Here is a 20,307-nt window from a genome sequence, read left to right as displayed (position 1 = left end):
TGTGTCAAACATATTAAGTATTTAAGATTTCTGTAACATTTGTTGAATCCATGTATAATTAGGCATATTGTATTCGCAATTAACATTTTGTACGATCGCCTGTAGGTAAAGAAGTTGGTTTACTCAATATCTTATTGACAATACATGTTGGGGATTTGGCATCAAGAGTAGGCTGTGCTAACCTTTCTTCCAAATTGAAATTATCATATCTTCAAGGAGCTATCATTATCCCGGATCTGATGTAATGATTAAATTAATGTTTATCATACAAGACACTTTATACAGTATTTGAGATATCTGATAGATGATGTTCAATAAGACACAGGCATAACATTTACTACTAGGTATATGGATATCATTACTGCACCATATGTATATAGTATATATAATTTACATAATCTGTTCAGTTAATATACACGGATAAAATATTATTTTTTGTGAGATATTTTATACAATCACTTTTTTCCTGGACATTCGGGTTAATAGAGCTAAATAAATCTACTCATATGAATTCGAGGAATAAATAAAATAAACGAAGCTACATTCCACACCGAAATTTTTATTTATTTTCTTATATATACAGTTAGCCATATGCTAAGTACCACCCAAATCTTAGGCTTAATTTTATTCGCTGTATTTGAGTTAAATATTCAATGACATTTCCACATGATAGATGGGCATGCTTTTAGGTATCCGTCGAAAGCATACACAATCGATTGGAATGGAAATTTACAAAAAATTAAATGTTCTGTATCGTTTTAAATACAGGTGCTCTAGACGTATTCCCAAAGTCTAGAAAAAATATTCAACTTTAAATGTCTCTTATGAACCGATACGTCACCAAAATCTTGAATATTAACTAACCAACGAGCTATATTGTGTATGAAAATGCCAATATCAGGTAAACCTACCACGCTTCAGGTAAAACACTTGTGGCTGGTGTCTCGTACTATGGACCAGACCCCGAATCTTGTTCTTTGAATTTCGCGTATTGATTTTTTGTCCGAAATAGTCACACACACGTGCTCAATTGGTTTCATGTCTGGTAACATTGGAGGCTACGGGAGTGTCTATGTCATGTCCTGTTGAAAATATGTTTGCATATGGCGAACTGCTTGGGGATCTGATAAGATTACTTCTGCCCATTCAAAGGCCCATTATGGGCTAACAGTTTAGAGAAAGGCATTCCCAAATTGTAACATTGCTACCATCAAATGATGTGACCAGAATGTGAGGGTATGTCATTTTTTTGTCTCCAAACTTGGACTCTGTTGTCTCTTGGACCAAAAGCAGCTTTCATCAGACCATTGAACCTTTCGACCCAATATTCCATGTCCGGTAATCACTTGCCCATTGCAGTCCTGTGCCTTCTTGCCAACAGAGGACGTCTTACTGGTCGACAAGAACGCAGTCGGCAAACATCTGAAAGTCTTTTGACGTTACCCTTGCTGATGCAAACATGGACATTCCACTGTCCTCTAAGCCTGGTGGAAGTGTTGCCTCGTCTATACAGATGCAAATCTTCTCCATCTGTTCTGTAGTCTTTCGAGGTGTGCCAAACCGTCGACGCTCGTCAACATGTCCGGTTTGTTTTGATTCAGACGATGCAAAACACAATGGCTGCCATCAAAATATGCAACTACTTGTCCGTATGTCATACAACCTCGAACCCTTACATAAGCTTGCCATCTTTCAGCATTATATACAACATGAGCAAGGGTATGGTTTACTTGTAATGCACGTGCAAACGCTGCTTTAGGTGGCAAAGCAATATCAGGTTTTGTTAGAGTACAGGGTACCTTAATTTTGATCACAAAATGAGACACTGTAAAGAGTACGACGAGGTTTATTTTTACAAAAGGCAAAATAAGTTTTGATTAAAACGTTCATACTGAAATTGATGGCCCATATGGCCAAGTGTGTATTTCATAAGTTATCTTTATATAGTATATTTTATATACTATAGTTAAATAGTTGAGCAACATTTCTACATTAACGAATAACAAATTGAAATCATTCAGCTGTCACTTAGTGCTAATTTCACTTTCCGCTTACTGCCGTTAATGTTACTACATTTATTTAATCCATGTTTGAACATCAGACATTCTCTTAAATACTTTGTTTGATGTTTGTCCGGTTTGGTGCATTTTAATTAAATTGTTTTCCGTCCGCTTCATTCTTAACATCAACATACCGACGTATGTTTGAAGACATATTTTAAAAATATCCGTACGAGTCCGCGAACTCTCACGTTTTTAGTTTTAGAAAGGATTTTCCAAAGTTAACAACTGAATTTCAGAAATCCTGATTTTCAACACAAATGAAGACGTACGGAAGTTTTGATAAATGATTGTTCTCCTAACTGGAGAGATACTGTTTAAAACGAGATTTCAATGAATTTATCGATTACATCAAGTATAACAGAGGAAGAAAAGTGTGCCTTCTTTGTGGTATTAGGAATAACTTTATATTAAGGTTATATTTCGGCTTTTTAAAAGCCTTGATAATTTGGTCAGACAGGTTTCTTCGATTCTAAAAGACGGAGCAACTTTATTTAAAGAAGTTAATGCACACAATTTCACTGTTTAAATTATTTATCTTTCAATTAATTAACTATTTATGAAGAACACTAAATGTTTAGACCTTAGGATTGCTACATGATAATGGCAATTTCAATTCCAAAAACTAAATTAGCAAATGTTTCGGGGACTCGCAGAATCAAGTCAGTCTGAAAGTAAATTTTATCTAGTTTCTAAATTGATTCTTTTAAACAGCTACTGCTTTTTTATTGTTACAATTTTGTACTTTTTTTATAGTCAATCACGATATATTAGACGCGTTATTGAAATCATTTTTAGCTTTCCGTTGTCCGTTTTATACGTTTATACACTAATCCTGGATGTACAACCTGGACCACATCTGTATGTAGATACAAGAGAGGGAACTGCGGAAGCTTTGTATTCATTTACGTATATAATAGTTCCATTTCTCGATAGTAATTAGATTGCCCGCGAATCGTGCCAACTACACAGTAGTTGGAAAGCCTGAAAAGAAATGTACCGAATAACGATAACCAAAGGAAAAAATGATAAGAAATAGAATATAGTTGAAAAGGTTTCAAATAATTGCTCTGTAGAAGCAATGTCTGGATGCTTTTTAACTGATGCGCGGTTGTATGCAGGTTTGTTAAATGAATTTAAAGAGTATTAATAGTGTGCTAAGTGCACGAATTTGAAGTTTAAGTTTAAAAGTGTAAGGATATAAATATGTAGAGTACTAGATATGAAAATTATATGAATTAATAGTGCATTATTTGTAAGATTATGCTTCGTGCTTCTGTTTCATTAATAGTCAATTTAACTTCAGTTTAAGGCTATACATACAAACTTTCGGACAAAGCATTGTGAGCTTCACGAGTTTCTTACCAGATTGAAGAAATGAGCAAAGAAATTTTCTTGGACTGTTTTGCCATAATCTAAGTCATGTCCGGAGATCTACCGTGTCAGTTTTCAAGTCTTTTCAAATTTGGTAGACATTACAACTATGAAATACATCAATTTTTCCTAAATGACATGTTGCTTTTTTTGCTGTTAGCTTGCTGTCTTTGCTTGTTTTTTTTGTATAACATACATCTTGTTCTGACATTTTTTAAACTCTAACTTCTAACCAACCTTCTTTGTACTTGGTGTGTTTTATCATAAAGTATATACCACTGTTACTTTCCTTGGTATTTTAACACAACGAGTTTTGGAAGATCTACTGTGATTTGCTGTTATCAGTTATTTATTTTACCTTTTCTGTAGATCTTCAGTTTTTTAACCGATTCCAGACATTACTAAGAGGGCATGATAAGGTTATAGTTGCATTTTAATTAGACAATAATTTCCATATTTGTATTCACAGCAATACTATAACGTATTTCTATTAACATAGAGCAGGCGTAAATTTTTCCACCCCGAAATAAAGGAATAAAAAAAATCATGAAAAATTGGGTTGTTCTTTGAACGACAACATTTCTTTTAAAAATATAAGGATGTTGTTTTTAGGAAACAATGGCAAGTTAATTATACACTGTTTCATAGAAGCTGTCATGTCACCTTTTTTTACCTGAGGTTTATCAGTGTTTTACACAATGTATTTCTTCATATTTGATTAATGATTATTTTGAAAACATCATAAAATATTTAAAATACTAAATATATGAAAAAAAAGTGGGAAAAATCTATAAGTTTGACTATTCAGCACTAAAACTTGCATTAAAACAGTAACTCATTTTATTGTATGATTCAACACTACAAAATAACGAAAGACTATAAAATCATTTTTTCTATAGCAATGAGACTCGTGTAATTGAAACAAAGGGAACGACTTGGAAGGAATATGGCAGCTCCAAAAAATATGAGCTACTCGTTCATGTTTATTTTATTGTCCCATATTAAAATTAGACTGAGTATTAATTACTACCTAAAATAACAAAAATGTAATATATGCATGTTATCATGGTCAGATGAAAAAGCAAATAAATATACATACTAAAATATTCAACAGGAAACAAGATTTATTGACCATTTTTATCTCTATATGTATTCGTGACAACACCGGAATCCGAGGCATAACCTAAATGAGTGGGGGAATTATTAGTTGACGATTCGGACACGTCATTATCAATTACTACACGGGTGAATGATTCGTTCTCGCGAACAACGCGATCTGGGTCATGTGATTTATTGCCTGAATCTCTTGAAACTCGTCCTCGCAAAAACTGTTCACGCCTTTGGCTTTGCGTCATAGACTGTTTCGCCTTTGGAAGTTGTTCGGAACACTGTATTTCACCACACTCTTTCTCAGTTGATTCACTGTTGAGTTCTGTGGAAACCTCTCGAAAAACCTCCTCGAGGTCACTTTCCCCGTGTGCGGTGTACCGTTGTTTACGTCCATGCACAAAGAGTTCATCACCCGTATCGAATGACGCACTCTTTCTTCGGCCCTTATATGGAATGCTGGAAGGTTCCTGTTTCTCCTTTGCCTCAACGTTTAAGGAGAGTAAGCGATATGTAACACGCTTTTTGATTCGCTGACTGAGGTCTGACAGGTTTCTTTGCATCGATTGGTTCTCAAGGTTTTCCATGTTAGTCGGAGTAGAAGGCTCGCTGCTTTGCTTGTCCGAAAGGATTGAGCGAGGTTGCTTGAGAGAACTTGTTGAAGATTTTAAGCATGATGCTACAGGAGTTGCCTCCCCTGAAGCAGGAACATTGTTTGTGAGTTGTGCCATAGACTGACAATACTGTAATAATATCTTTCGATCCTCTTTGTACATATCGAATAGTAAGTCCAATTTTGATTCTATGTCTTCAGTCTGAAAACAGAAGAGCAAATGGCAAACTTAACTTGTGCTTTATTCAGACGTCAGTGTTCTGAAAATGTGAAATTTAATTAAAATTAACAACACAAAACGAATGGAGGGAAAGTGAAGAGTTGGAATTCGTCGATAGGAAGTGATTTCATTTAAAGCCAGCCAGCTGACATTTCAGTATTCTACTTATCTAGTACGCACAATTAGCAGCAAATACATTCGAGACCAGCAGTCATCACGTAAAATATGTTTTGTTTTGTTTATCGCCCCTTTAACAAACAACAAGGTTATTCTGAGGTGGGGTCTCGTTGTAGTAGTTGATCGCTGTATAACCCGTCGCATACCATCCGGAGCAATTGGACCAAAGAGCTTTGCTCAAAGACACAAAACATACAGAACAGGTCAGATTTCCATTCTTAAGACAAAAACAAACAACAAAAGACACTCTTGAATGGTAATATCATTTCGATATGGAAGTAAACTTATAGAATGCACAACAAATTCGAGTTGATTTCGTGTGGATCAATATAGTTTTATAAAAGTAATATGAATATAGATATAAATATGATAATATTAATTTTAACAGCTTGTGGACATATAAATTGATAATTTCACAAACTATAGAATCATTAATTTTCGTGGCAGATTTATTTCGCTGATTTCGTGGTTACTTTCAATTAGCAAATTCATATGTTCACGAAATGATAAACATGACAGGGATTTTAGCACTATTGGATATCGTGAGCGAGATTTGTCCACGAAATCAAGCGACATCGAATTTACCACGAGATTTGAGGCCATCGAAATGAAACGATTTTACAGTTATAGTAAATCACACGTCTCTGGAAAAGTTTATACTTTTGGTATAAGATATGAAATCCCCAGGTTACGTTCGATTTGTTTAAGCAACTGTGATTGGCCTGTCAACAAGAAGAAACGCGGCTTTACTAGATAAACACTTCGATCAATTTACATTGTATCATATTGTATCTCTCTTTCATGGAGACTAGCGGCATGACAATATAATGCTTACACAACAAGTAATAAACTGACGTAGAAAACAAATGCTGACTAATCAGGAAGGAATGATGGTATTTTACAAGTACATAACTCATATAATAAAACAAAGCGGAAAAGCTTGTTTGTGTGTATTTAAAGATTTCTATCTAATCCCCAGGGTTGTTTGGTGGACCACTAAACGTAGTTTTGTTCTATAATCTGTTAGGAAGGATGGGAAACATCGTGCATTGATAGTTAGCGAAGTCTACAAGTCCATGCACTTTTAATAATCTATGAATGAATGAAAATCAGTGCAACCAAATTTAAAGCATATTATTTAGTGCGAAAAGAGTGTAAATAATTTTGCTGCTAAAAGACGTTTGTCTACAAAGTTCAAGTCAATGTTTTATACCGTAGCGTATTTTCCCGATTTATGATAATGATGTGAATTTTTAATCCATTTTATTTTACCATAACGTAATTGTTATAAAAAGTATTCTCCTTTGCAGTATATTTCAAAAAAAATATTATCTATACATATTCTTATTCTCTAAGGTACAATGACTGGTTCTGTATTATTTCTTTCATTCTTATATAATTGTATGTGCAATATTAATACAGGATATTGTTTAGTGTTTGAATGCAATACTTTACCATGTACTAACAGGTCGCTCTCTTAAATCATACTTACTGAACGTTCTACTTTTACTATTCTGGACGCAAGACTTTGCTTAGAGTCATAAGTGTCTTTTTTCTTGCTGCCAACTTTTCCTAAAATTTGATCCAATCTGTAAATAGAATAAAAATAATTTATTCCTCTTTAAGGAGACAAAAGAGAAGCATTTCTTAATCTTTAAATGAATGTTTGTTTTTTTTCTATTATTTTGTCTTACTAGTTTCTCTTTGCACAAACTTCTCTAAAAGCTATGACATATTTACCATTTCTTTACTGGTCGAGTTCAATCTAGTTGGTTATATTTGCTTTGGGCCAACACGGAGTCTTTGTACTTCGAGATCAACTACATTGTGCACATGTTTTTCGATGTCATTCACGTTAGGTTTTTTGTAGAAATTGACAGAAAATATCATCAATATTATTTTTCGTAAAAACCTTATTTCAAATCCAAACCTAAAATACTTGAGTTGTATTACAGTTTGATATCTATACCTCGATTGGAGGCTTTTGATTCGCCCAAGCATATCCACATGACCCGCGGAATATTGCTCAATCACATCCTTGACGTCATAAGGTCGCAGTGCCTCCCGGAATTTCTTTTTGGATACAAAGTATCTTATCTTTCTGATAGCCCTAATAGCTTTCTTATGTTGTTCCGTCAGTTGTGTCATTTTCGGAGAATGGTCCTCTTCTAAAAAATGTAAATTTCATATAATTTTTTTTTAAAAACCTTATTACTAAAAGTATGTAAGTCAACAAAGGTATGATTCATCGTAAATGTTAAGTCGTTCTCATTAGATAACGTATAGACGTCATCCAATCTACAAACCAGACAAAATGCATTATTCTTATTAATGGCAGAATCGGAGGAAGCATGATAATAACTAAATATTTATTTTAGTACAAATTATACACTGGTATGGCAGATGGTCAGTTATAAAAAGACAAATCAACACTATTATTGTTTATGTATATAAGTCACTATTTACCTCAGAATAAATTATTAAACGATGACACTTTGACTACAAAGTGTAGTGTATTTAATGATGTATTTGTGAAATAGCAAATAACATCATTACCTATCTTTTTCATAAAGTGCAAAAACCAATCATACTAAATTTGTAGACAGGTTAACACATTAGCTGTCTGTTTTCCCCATGTAATATGTTACGTATATGCCGTCTTTGCTGTGTTAGTAAGAATTAAATTGTGATGTCATAATATGGACAATAACGTTACGTCATGAATTGAAAATGGTTCTACAAAATGGCTACATCCTTTTTAATTTGTCCTCCACGTATTTCCTTTAAAACATTTTGAAAGGTTGCTTTGTCGGTGGTATATAATATAGAGTATCTTAAACTTATTTTCATTTGACATGAAACCAAATAAAACCAATTCCTGCAAAAAAACAAAAGATTTGAGGATTCGTTTAATAAAATCAAATTCAAAATGAAAACTCATTTACGGTCCTTTATATATGTAAGATCATCAATCAGATGTAAAACGGTGTCATCAATCAATATCGTGTTGCCACAGTTCTTTTATAAACAATAACTTCCTTTCCTTCCAGAACTATTTATCAAAGCAGTTTTTGCACGATATTATCATACCATTTACTAAAGGTCCCAAACACCATTGACGAGTTACAGATATAGATACGACGCAGTTTTATGAGACTTTTTATACAGTATTTGGCTGATTGCTAATGTAATTGCTGCGTCTTTTGCTATAATATTTATTACACATTACTTTCATTCGCTAACATTGTTAAAATGTACATTTCTATTCTTTTAATGGTTAAAGTTTGTATACTTGTCAATCTTTTTGAAAATTGTTACATACAATGAATGTGAATGACGTAAGAATGGAAAAGTGTTATCGTAATCGTGATACCAATCCTAACCTTCATTTGGATCCCTGTATGAAAATGATGGTGAGCGGTTGTCTTTCTTTAAAGGAAGCTGGTCAACTCTCTGGTCTGCCAACCCAGTGGCAAGACTAAGATGGCTCCTGTTGAAATAAAATACATCACTTTAACTTCCGGTTCATGTTACATTTGCCATCTTATCGAGTGGCATCTACAGTAATTTTTCCAGTTGATTGTAATTAGGCGAGGGTGGATCGATAAGACTTAGTTACATGTACATGTAGTAAGTTATCATAAACACTGTAGCTCATGCATGAATTTCTTTTATATATTCATATATGTAGTAACTGAACAGATACTAAACATAATAATCCGTCAACAAACTCAATAATCCGTCTACAAAGTTTGTTGTAGATTACAGCTAGCCAATACCAGTTAAGACTTATTTATATATTTTCAATATTATATAACGATTGGGATTTATACTGTAATGTATGCTGATATTCACTTTTAATATAAATATGAGAAATTGAGGTAGACAGGTGAAGATTAAACTAAGGCGAACCCACATTGGTAAAAAAGTATTGGTATGCCTTCAAATCTTAAATATTGAATTCGATATTATTATGTTACATAACTAACATTGAGTTAGATATATCTGAAAAAATCAATGTTTTAGCAGTATATGTTTCTGTATTATGAGAGAAGTCATACAATGACGTTATCAATGTCATTCTCATAACTCATGTTATTTCAACAGAACACTAGAAAACAAAAACAAAAAAATAAATTAATGCAAATCAGTAGAGTATCGAAAAATCGACCATACCATATTGTCCCTTCATCTATCCAAACGTCTTGTCTTTATTTTTTCAATAAGATAAATTTCATGAAAATGCAATCGGTTCAAAATTCAAATTATTCCAGGAGAAAATGGTTAAATTATCGAAATTCCACTGAACACAATCTTGACATGCAAAAAGGTGACACTTAACGTAAATACTACATCAACCAGTGTGTAATATACAATGTACTTATAGACGTACCCAAACTAAAGAAAACAAGACATACTACACTACGAACGGTATGTCATACATACTAACAGCACGGACTATTAATTTGATAAATAACATTAGATTGCTTTTAGTAATATTAAGCTTACCATGTGCGGTTCACCAAGCTGTTAAAACGACAAGTTTTGCATGTCAATATATTGAAAGTAATTGAAAGCAATAAAACTGAACTACCAATTCAAATACTGTTTGGTAAAGTAGTTAGGGAAATCTACATGTGTATGTTAATGCAAACCAATCGGATCAATTATCAATTATGATAAGGCATATGCAGATTGAGCGAGTGTGCCTGATATTTCAGTTTCTTTCACGAGTTCGCAGTACGAGTGAAAGATACAAAGATACAAGTGAAATATATTTGTTATTACTAGAGACACTATTCAATATTCTATTTATTATATTTCCACAAGCAAAATAGCCGAATTAATAGCTTATTTAGATGAGACACAAAATGAGAAAACTGACAAGGCTTTTCGCGGACACTACTTACTCACTATACGCGACAAAATGTAGTCCGTTTTTCAAAAATCAATAAAAATATGTAAACACAAAAAAAAAAAAAAAAAAAAAAATTCAATGTAAATTCATTTTTATATTCACATAGAAAATATTACTTATTCATGTGACTTACAGACAAAATTTGCTGTAACAAGTGCAGAAAGTATAACCTATGACCAGTTTCTACGCGGCTGAAAATATGGCGCCAACGTACAAATGTCACTGTTGATGACACAAATTCTCTTGGAATGACTAACGTGTTAGCTCCACATTTAAGACGATAGGTGTAGGGTTAGGTTCGATGTCTGATAAAGTAATTTGTGTTGCATGGGTTGCTGACTTTCAAGGAAATAAAAGTTTATCATGGAATTGAATGTCGTGTTACAAGGAAACAACGCTTCAAGTTTCTGGTTTTGTGATTTTTTGTACCATGCATTATGCCAATTTTATAAAATGATTTGTGTTCTCTCTTTTCATTTGTGTAATTCTTTATATTTCCCTATATTTCACTGGCAGAAATGTAATAAATGACACACGCATTGACCGTATGCTGAAGTAACACTAACAGTAAGGTGTGAGTTTACCAACATTTTGGTTGGCAAATAGCAAGTATTTCGGATATTTCACAAAGCGTTATAGGTATATTGAAATATGATATTAAAGGTTTTTTTCTATAAAATTTACTTACAGGATGTTTAAATACCATTCGAGCGTAAAGATTTACGTCGTGTTTTAAAAATGTGAAGTTTAACAAAAGTCACCCAGTGGTGTAATTTGCACATCAGTACGGTATACTTTATTATCACACAAGATGGCGCGGCATAAAGTACGTCAAGATCTGTTTAACGAGAAAACGTCGTTGTAATAATTTCTCACGTGTTTTGGTCCGAAGAATACATTTGTTGATTCTTATGCAAATTTCGTTTATTTCATAGCACCCTGTGCAGAGGGAACCTCTATCTTGAGAGGTTTTGTTTATCAATCGAGATTTATTGTATTTAATTTGAGGAAAAATAGTACATAGGATGAAATATGAAACTATACACAACGGAAGATAATTCGTCTCCGATAGTTAGAAAAATTAAACATGATTGTTGTAAGTTAAACTGATTCGATAGTGCGAATGAATTGCCGAGAAATCTTTCCTTTACAGTTTCAGAGGATCTAATTCATCATATCAGAGAACAATTATCTTACGCATATTGTCAAATCATAGTTTTCCAACTTGATAAAATATTAATAATTTCTTATTTGACCAGCTATCGAAACAACGGATTCCATGGCGATGCTTCAATGCACATAATAGTCATCTGATAGATTGAAATAATATTAAGTAAAAGCTAAGCTTGTGGAAAAATTGACACAAGGCAAGTAGATAGGTGTAAGGTTAACCTTGCTCTGAAATTGTAGGTTTAGAAGCAGTATAGAGGTATTTAAAAGAATTCCAAGGCGCTGAAAATATAAGGAATACGAGCAACATTAGGTAGTATTAGGTTACCCTGGCACTAACAATCAATAAATCGAACTAGTGACATGCTTTGATCTAACATTTGCTTGTCTGTTGGCCGTTAGTATATATAAATGTCGCAAGTTTCACAAACCATGATATTCAAATACCTATTAATTGCAAAGTCTTCCATGTCTGCCGTCCCATTCGGTTTCTTCGACTCTCTACGTGGAATTAGTGGTGAATGGGGAGAGTTGGAAGTGATACTACTTCCGGCACTCGAACGATCACGCCGTCTGGTGGAGAACCTGCTCACGAAGGAGGAGCCTGTGTTGTTTTTCCATTGTCTGTCACTGCATAATAAATAAACATTGTGGTTTCACTACGATACATCATTAAAAAAAACAACAAACATTTTTGCGCAGTCCTTTTTATATTAAACTTATTTTTTGTAGATTACAATACAGTAATTGTGCCTTTTAGTTACATGGTATTTTTTAAAAGTTTTTATTTCAAGAAGTCTAGATCACTCAGAAAAAGTGCTAAAATTAGAACAACGGATAAGACTGTGCGTACGATGTAGGACTGGGGCATGGAACCATGTGAGGTTTCCATGTCGCTATAGACATGGAGTTTTCGTCCGCCGCGTAACATCTCCACAGACACTGTATCAGTCTGGCAGCAGGCACGCGCCGCCTTATCAGGTGTTTTTGGCGTTGTTGTTGCTGGACCTTCAAAGCAAAACCGGAACCCAGGATCCCCTAAATATAAAAAAATAAACAGGAATTAAACATGTAAACACTGCAGAAAAAAATTGCTATGTCAATCTGAATGTCGGCTTTATGCCCATGGTTTCCATTATCATGCCATTATTATGATAATCTGTGTGTAACGTCAATATAACATCTGAAGCTGGCATCACGATAGGTTGTATAACACATGTAATAGTAAAATGCTACATTTACCTATTCACTGAATAACAAGGTAATCATTTCTTAAATTCAGGAATATACTAAATTGAAAAATCATATCGCTTACATTCCTAAGAATAAGAAGCAACAAGTCGTCACAAATATCAAATGAAACAGCTAACGAAAAACTGAAGCAGCCAAAGAGAACTGATCATCGTGGTGGTTAATGGTTGAATGGACTGGATTTACATGTCGTGACCTACATAGATGCCGCAGAAAGTACTTCCGGAACACTTTGTCACATTTCTCTTTCAGTGTATCATTGTATTCCTTTATTTTGCTCGTATTTTGCCCCCATAATATCAGTTTATAGTCTGTAACGTTTGTTTATATGTCGGTATTCAAGCGATCGAACACTATGGTAATATGCATGGACATTCCAAGTAGTTAAAAGGCAACCTAACAAACAAAGCCTTGAATAAGCCGCATGCTGGACTGAGAACTTTTGACCTATCGATTGGCTTCAAAATTATCCTGAGCTACAAAATCTTCCTGAAAGCATTCGTATAGGAATTAACCAAAAGTCAAACAAAATAACATAACAAACATATACATTATAAAGTATTATATCCTGTAATTCTAAAACTTGTTCGAGAAAGTGTATTTTCAGCAATCAAGATAAAACAAGTTTTGATTCTATACTGATATGATTTCCAGCTTAAAGATGGATCGATTCGATACGGAACCATCCTATACAAAAATATGACATGTTGTACTAGGTAATCTAGTCAAAAAATAAAGTGATGTCATCGTTAGCTCCAGAAAACGGCACCAAATGTACCTTTCATTCAATTTGACATCAAATTGACGAATATTTAAAAGCACAATTTATTATTTTACGACACAAAGACCTCATTTACAACTCATAGTATTGTTTGTGCTCGCCCTCAGGCAGTATCTACTTTATACCAATGTTCTGATATTACTAAGAAAAAAATGTGAATATCTTCTTCAAAAAACACAAACAATACCAAGCATTAATCTGTTATCACAAAAAGTTCAAACATGTCCATTTATCTTGTTGGAACAATAACATTTTGACAACTTCGTACAATGTTCCATATTCCTCCACATTAGACAAGACACATACTTACATGTTTTTTTTTGTAAATCCCTGTTATTTTTCAACCAATGGGATACACATGCTCTCTCTCTCTCTCTCTCTCTCTCTCTCTCTCTCTCTCTCTCTCTCTCTCTCTCTCAGGTGTCAGGTGATGGTCATAACAACAAACAATATATTAGATATGCTCTCTCCCTGCGCGTCCAGTGTCCAATATGAGCTGACATATAAAACACATTTGAACGCGTGACCCATTTCAAATCCATGCAATTAACCAATGGCATTGCTAAATAATACTGTAAAACCTACAATGGCACTGTCTTAAGGGCGATTATATCGAATGTGTGAGTGTCACAAAGATGTAAAGGTACCGTGCACTGGCCTCGTTAATGGAAGACATACACCTTTAATGATACCCAATATCGGAGGATAATGTTCACATAACAGGAAAGTAATCTGACGAATGTCGACATACCATAGAAAGGAGATGAAGCAGACCAATAAAATGTGACAGTTATGACATTGCGGATTTCCTGTCGCTAATGATTCGATTGTCACGGCATAGAACAGTCAGACATTTTACATGAATAAGCGCTGCCTCAATAAAAAATGAAATAAAGCAAATCCATTTTTTTAGTCACGGCAATGGGTTAATCAGTTGTACTGTAGTGATTGTGAACATATTATTCTTGTATGTGCTACTTATTCCAAGATGTGAGGTTAAAACAGGGATAAAGACCATATATTTAAGATATAGACAAAAGGACTTTGCACTCATAGCAAAAATGAGGATTTGAAAAAAATGAAAAATCAGATACGGAAAATATCAACACTGCAGGTTTACCAACAGAAGAACATACCGCAGGCAGGGCGAAAAAGGATATCCCCAACACAGCTGAAAATGCAGCTATCAATTTGCCAGCCCATGTTGTAGGAACCACATCTCCGTATCCTACAGTACACAGTGTGATCTGAAAGTGACAAATAAATTGTGATAAACCATTTTTCTTAACGCAAAACGTCTTCATTTCTCAAAAATCTCAATCATGTTATTGTCCAACCAGAATGGCACAGTAATCTCTGAAAACAGAAAGATTGAATGATATTTTGTCTTGTTGTCAGTGTTTTCATTTTCATTGTATCGCAAGTAAACAGAATGGATTTTGATAAATTCATCTGGAATGCGATGGAATTCCGTTAACAAAACCATTTTGTTATCAAGGATGATGTCATTGTAATACGATGCCAAATGGAATCCTTCAAATTGTGCGTTTCTCCATTAAAGGAAACATTCGTGACTATTCATTCTTAGATATACTGAAAAGAAAACTTACTTATTTTCTCTGTGAAAACCATCAGGGTTTAGTCAGCAAGGCGGATGATATTGGAATACGCAACCGAATTCAATACTTATATTTTCGTTATTAAACTTTATAAAACAGATAAGGTGAATGAGGTGCTGTCTGTTTCACCAGTCAGGTTTGGGCCTGTTCCTCGAACTTTTTCCATCTAGAATGGGCGTATCTTAACGAGGTTAAGCCTTGTTCATTGGAAAAACAATCCAATCTGCGACATCTGAATTGTTGTATGTTAAAATAAATTACATGGTCCTGCTCCAGAAACGCTCTGTTAGCGAGACTTGAATGTGCTGACTTCCCCCGACTTCATCCGAAGTACCACGAAGCTCGAGGTTATGTTTTTAAAAGCAACCGTTTTAAATATTCATATCTAAATGTATATACAGCCCAGGTTCCACAAAAATAACACCTAAGACTGCTGTTCTGTTTGATTACGCGGGTGTTCGTGAAGCGTAGATGTCATCGTGAATAAGTGATACACAGAAACACGTTAGGAAGATAATTACACAGTTCTTTTTCAAACTAAATGTTCCGGATTAGACAACGCAGATGAAATAAGTTTATACATTTACAACTCACCACTCCCCACCAAAGGGCATCGGCAAAACTTCGAAATTTCTTTTTGTCGGCATCTTTTTCTGCTAGGTACACAAGAAAGGACGAGAAGAGAAGGCCAAGAAATCCAATGTACAGCGTTGTAAGGAGTTCCTGTAGAACCGGGTAGAAATGTACAATATGATAAGTTAAACGTGCTCTAATTCAGTTGTTCCGAAAATAATGTTACTATGGAGATCTCTTTTCATTTAATTCATGGGTATTTTATATCCTCGAATTGATATGTCCATGAAACTACAGATATATAAAAGTTTACATAAATTTTTTTACTAGTGAATTTTGTAATTAAGATTGTTCTGCGAATCAAGTGCCAATAAAATGCGTAATTTTGGAGAACCGCGAAATCTGAGTCCCACGAAAATACGGTTTTACAGTAAACTTCCAAAATAGTTTCATCGTATTTCGCAATTGTGATGTAATTCTATATCAGTATTTTTGGTTTGTTATCTGCAAGCATATTCTGGTATCATTAATTGGAAAGTAACTCAAAACAAGACAACAAAAACGCACGCATACATGCTACCTTCTGATTTTTCTCACCATTACAATTAAGCAAAAATACTATCATTGTCCTTTCAATGGTCACCAAATAAAAACAACTTTATACGGATAAACTGCCTTTGTGTCCATGCATATGGGGACTACATAGCGAACAGGTAATTCCACTGTAGATTATTCTGGGAGCAAATATATTAGGGACTTTGATATTCTGTAATTGGAAGTAAACGACAACTTATAGACTTTCCTGATAAAATATACAATTGAGTACAGGAAAAAATGAATTCAGACGAATTTGTCATGAACTGTGGGAAAAGGTATTCTAATCACCAATGTACCTGCCTATGTGCCCAGACAACAGATCCCAGAAGTTTCCAAGAGCCCCCCCGTCTGTCCATCCGGGCCATACGTAGGATTTGAAAGAAGCGTAGTCCTCTTAGCGGTGAGGCAGCGAACATTGGACTGGCGATACCAAGAGATAGTACGATAATTGAGGCACCGATGATCACCATATCTGCAACATATGAATTAAACAGTTACCAGAATAACGGTAAGCATTCGTTTTGAACAGATTTACAGGGCTTATATATGACCGTCGGTACTGATATTGACTTTACTGTTAACACAAGAAAACGGCCCTTCATCAATCTGTTCATATCATACTCCTTAAAGTATATTTATTTGAATAATTGTGAAACAACGCTAGTGTAGTCAGTAAAGTCACTATTACAGACTTGGGTGTAGCGACGGTAACGAAAAATACAGTTACAATGACTTGCCTTCTTAATCACGAGCAAATCTTGTAGAAACAATAACGATAGCTTTTGGTTTAATGAATCCATACTTGATCCCGTCACAGTTTATTCATTTAGCAATTATCAACATTCCTATGAAATCCCAAATGGAAAATTTAATCAAATTTCTTGAATTACAGGACAAGTGTTACTCGCCGTTCCGAATTTGGCCTACGGAAGGAGCATATTCGTTCACCGGAAGTTTGGATTCTAGAGATAAGTAATGTTAATGTTCCGTATTCTAGGACGTCCCAAGGTCTGTTCAATTGCATATCAGACCTTCAAATGTTAGGGACTGTCAATCGAACACAAATGTCGAAACTTAAGAGTTTACAGAGCAGGAACGAAATAAACGACCTTTTTGTCCCTAAACCTCGAAATCATGCATGTGAGGGTCAATATGGGAGGGACAGGAAGCATGAGTTTCGGTAACAGATCTCTTTATCTCTTATAAGATTATTATTTTGTGACGATAGTTTAAATAGTCCCGATATTAACCAGTAAACAGTTGGTTAACCACAGCAGCCGTTGACTATTGCCTGAAACTGGTGTCTGCAGTATACAGCGTTTTTGCAAAGCAATTATGTTCGCGTTAATCCTGTGCAAACTTTCCCTGCAACGATTTGGAAATTATTGTGTACCGACAATAAACAAATTTTGCATTAGAAATTTTATTTTGATAAGTTTGAAATGTGGTTCTTAATTTATTTCTGTTACGTGCGAATATTTTGTGTAAGAAAAAAAAGAGCACCTACGGGTCGGTCGATGTTTATAATTATTTTCAGGGATGGCAAATTATATCGACAAATTGTTTAACGTTTGACTGGAGCGAGACTCGGAAATAGTCATGTCGGGTTTCCACATGTGTATTCACACAACGACATATTACAAACGTTTTATCATACTATAAACACGATCGAAGAGCAAGACTGTTTTTTATACTAACATATCAGTTGGAGGTAGAAATCCGGAACAGTGTAAAGAGAACATATTAAACATGATTACCTTACAGAGGCATATGGATACTACATCAACCTAACATACTATCATCACTGTACAATATCTGAATAAACTCGTTTTCTCATTAATTCAGGGTTAATACACATTATCAAGGACCACGTGCGGCACTTACCTATAATGCACAGAGGTCTTCGCATAAACCTAAGGCGTCCCGAACAGCCCTGATATCTGGAGCGACATCCGGCCGCCCAAACCCGGATTGCATACTCAGCCATCAGCCAAACCAACAGGAATGGTTCCTGGAGAATAGACGTTGGTATATAAGGTATATCATGTGTTTACATATACAAAAACAGAACCGTGAGAATTCTACTGGCTGAAAACGGTTGTCCAAGCCCTTCAAGATGTTACAACCACGGTCAGGGAGCAAATAACTATTAAGCATCATTCGTCTTATTATTGATAAAAGATGAAATAACTATAACTAAGGAAGGATATAATTTTTTATTTCAAATTAGAGTGAGATCGAATGGTTTGTGAAATGTTCGTTCGGATAAAATACTTCTGTTAAACAGAATGTTTGGGTTTATACGAGTTCGAGATAAGGAGGTTCGACTGTGATCAGTGAAAAACTTAAAATCGGACAATATCTTTCAGGACTGCAGACACGGTACGAATGATATGTTAACAAGTTCCATGTATGGTAAACAAATCCATGAGAGATGGCCATGACTACTTACCAGATAAAGTGCAATTCTTGTGAACAGTTTGGGATGGAAATCCTCGACTGTAGCCAAGACACTTAACACAAGACATCCAACAATTACAAGGAACCTGTAACACAAACATATATAATGGCTTCTCGTTCACACTCTCCGTTATTGTATTGGAAGTATTGGAAATTTAGCCACTTGTATTTTATGATACAATGTGAATGGGATATTGAAAAAGGTCTATGCATTATTTGTCTCTGGAGATGTCCAGAAACACATCCCTTTGATCCAGTTCAGTATATACTAAAATAATGAGATAATGAGTTATCCACGCGTGATTCAATAAAATGAGCCTTTCATGATGGAATGTATATGTTAACTGTGTTCTACACACAATTTGTATCATGCAGTTAGGATGTCTGTATACATGTGACGTTTCTAGTTCCCGTATCATATGATCGGCACCTGTCTCTTTGTCACATTCTTGTGTCATATGATCGACACCTGTCTCTTTGTCACATTCTTGTGTCATATAATCGACACCTGTCTCTTTGTCACATTCTTGTGTCATATGATCGACACCTGTCTCTTTGTCACATTCTTGTGTCATATGATCGACACCTGTCTCTTTGTTACATTCTTGTGTCATATAATCGACACCTGTCTCTTTGTCACATTCTTGTGTCATATGATCGGCACCTGTCTCTTTGTCACACCTGTCTCTTTGTCACATTCTTGTGTCATATAATCGACACCTGTCTCTTTGTCACATTCTTGTGTCATATGATCGGCACCTGTCTCTTTGTCACATTCTGGTGTCATATAATCGACACCTGTCTCTTTGTCACATTCTTGTGTCATATGATCGGCACCTGTCTCTTTGTCACATTCTTGTGTCATATGATCGACACCTGTCTCTTTGTCACTTTCTTGTGTCATATGATCGACACCTGTCTCTTTGTCACATTAGTGTGTCATATGATCGACACCTGTCTCTTTGTCACATTCTTGTCACGTCTCTATCTGATAAACTCTTCACCAGCTGCCAGTTCTTCTTCATGTCTAGTATTCTCATCAGCGGGACCGTGTTGAATTTTAGTCTCTCACCTCAGCCTTAGCTGACACTATTTCGATGTCACATTTCAGTGACTTGTCCCCGTCTCATACACTCGTCACTAATCCCCATGTCATTGTTCAGTGACTTGTCCCCGTCTCATACACTCGTCACTAATCCCCATGTCAGAGTTCAGTGACTTGTCCCCGTCTCATGCTCTCGTCACTAGTCCCTATGTCACATTTCAGTGACTTGTCCCCGTCTCATGCACTCGTCACTAATCCCCATGTCAGAGTTCAGTGACTTGTCCCTGTCTCATGTACTCATCACTAGTCCACATGTCACATTTCAGAAAATTATCAAGTTTA

At 34.9% G+C, this 20,307-nt stretch overlaps 1 protein-coding gene across 1 annotated transcript; it reads right to left on the bottom strand.

The window, feature by feature from the left end:
* Window positions 1-4,558: 4,558 nt before the first annotated feature.
* Window positions 4,559-19,573, bottom strand: LOC132557569 (potassium voltage-gated channel subfamily KQT member 4-like). Its single transcript, XM_060222067.1, has 13 exons — window positions 19,320-19,573; window positions 18,913-19,006; window positions 18,345-18,471; window positions 16,757-16,932; window positions 15,885-16,013; window positions 14,808-14,918; window positions 12,493-12,677; window positions 12,087-12,269; window positions 10,061-10,078; window positions 8,935-9,041; window positions 7,521-7,719; window positions 7,044-7,140; window positions 4,559-5,356 (listed from the first exon to the last, which is right to left on the bottom strand). Exons 1-13 carry the CDS (start codon window positions 19,571-19,573, stop codon window positions 4,559-4,561), a joined length of 2,478 nt encoding a protein of 825 aa, XP_060078050.1.
* Between the last annotated feature and the right edge of the window lie 734 nt (window positions 19,574-20,307).

This window comes from Ylistrum balloti, unplaced genomic scaffold (genome assembly GCF_031769215.1).
Source record: "Ylistrum balloti isolate Yb309-2 unplaced genomic scaffold, AGI_CSIRO_Ybal_v1 Utg370698, whole genome shotgun sequence".
In the NCBI taxonomy this organism is placed as follows: domain Eukaryota; kingdom Metazoa; phylum Mollusca; class Bivalvia; order Pectinida; family Pectinidae; genus Ylistrum; species Ylistrum balloti.
The sequence above is the reverse complement of the archived record's forward strand: the minus strand, read 5'-3'. Positions and strand labels throughout refer to the sequence as shown.

What these genes read in the sequence shown, in the direction of transcription:
- LOC132557569 (XM_060222067.1), bottom strand. Translation starts at nt 19,573, where the DNA reads ATGACACAAGAATGTGACAAAGAGACAGGTGTCGATTATATGACACAA. An exon ending in ATGATACGGGAACTAGAAAC is followed by an intron (nt 19,007 to 19,319) that starts GTCACATGTATA and finishes TTTGTGTTACAG; the next exon opens with GTTCCTTGTAATTGTTGGAT. An exon ending in TTGTCTGGGCACATAGGCAG is followed by an intron (nt 16,014 to 16,756) that starts GTACATTGGTGA and finishes CCGGTTCTACAG; the next exon opens with GAACTCCTTACAACGCTGTA.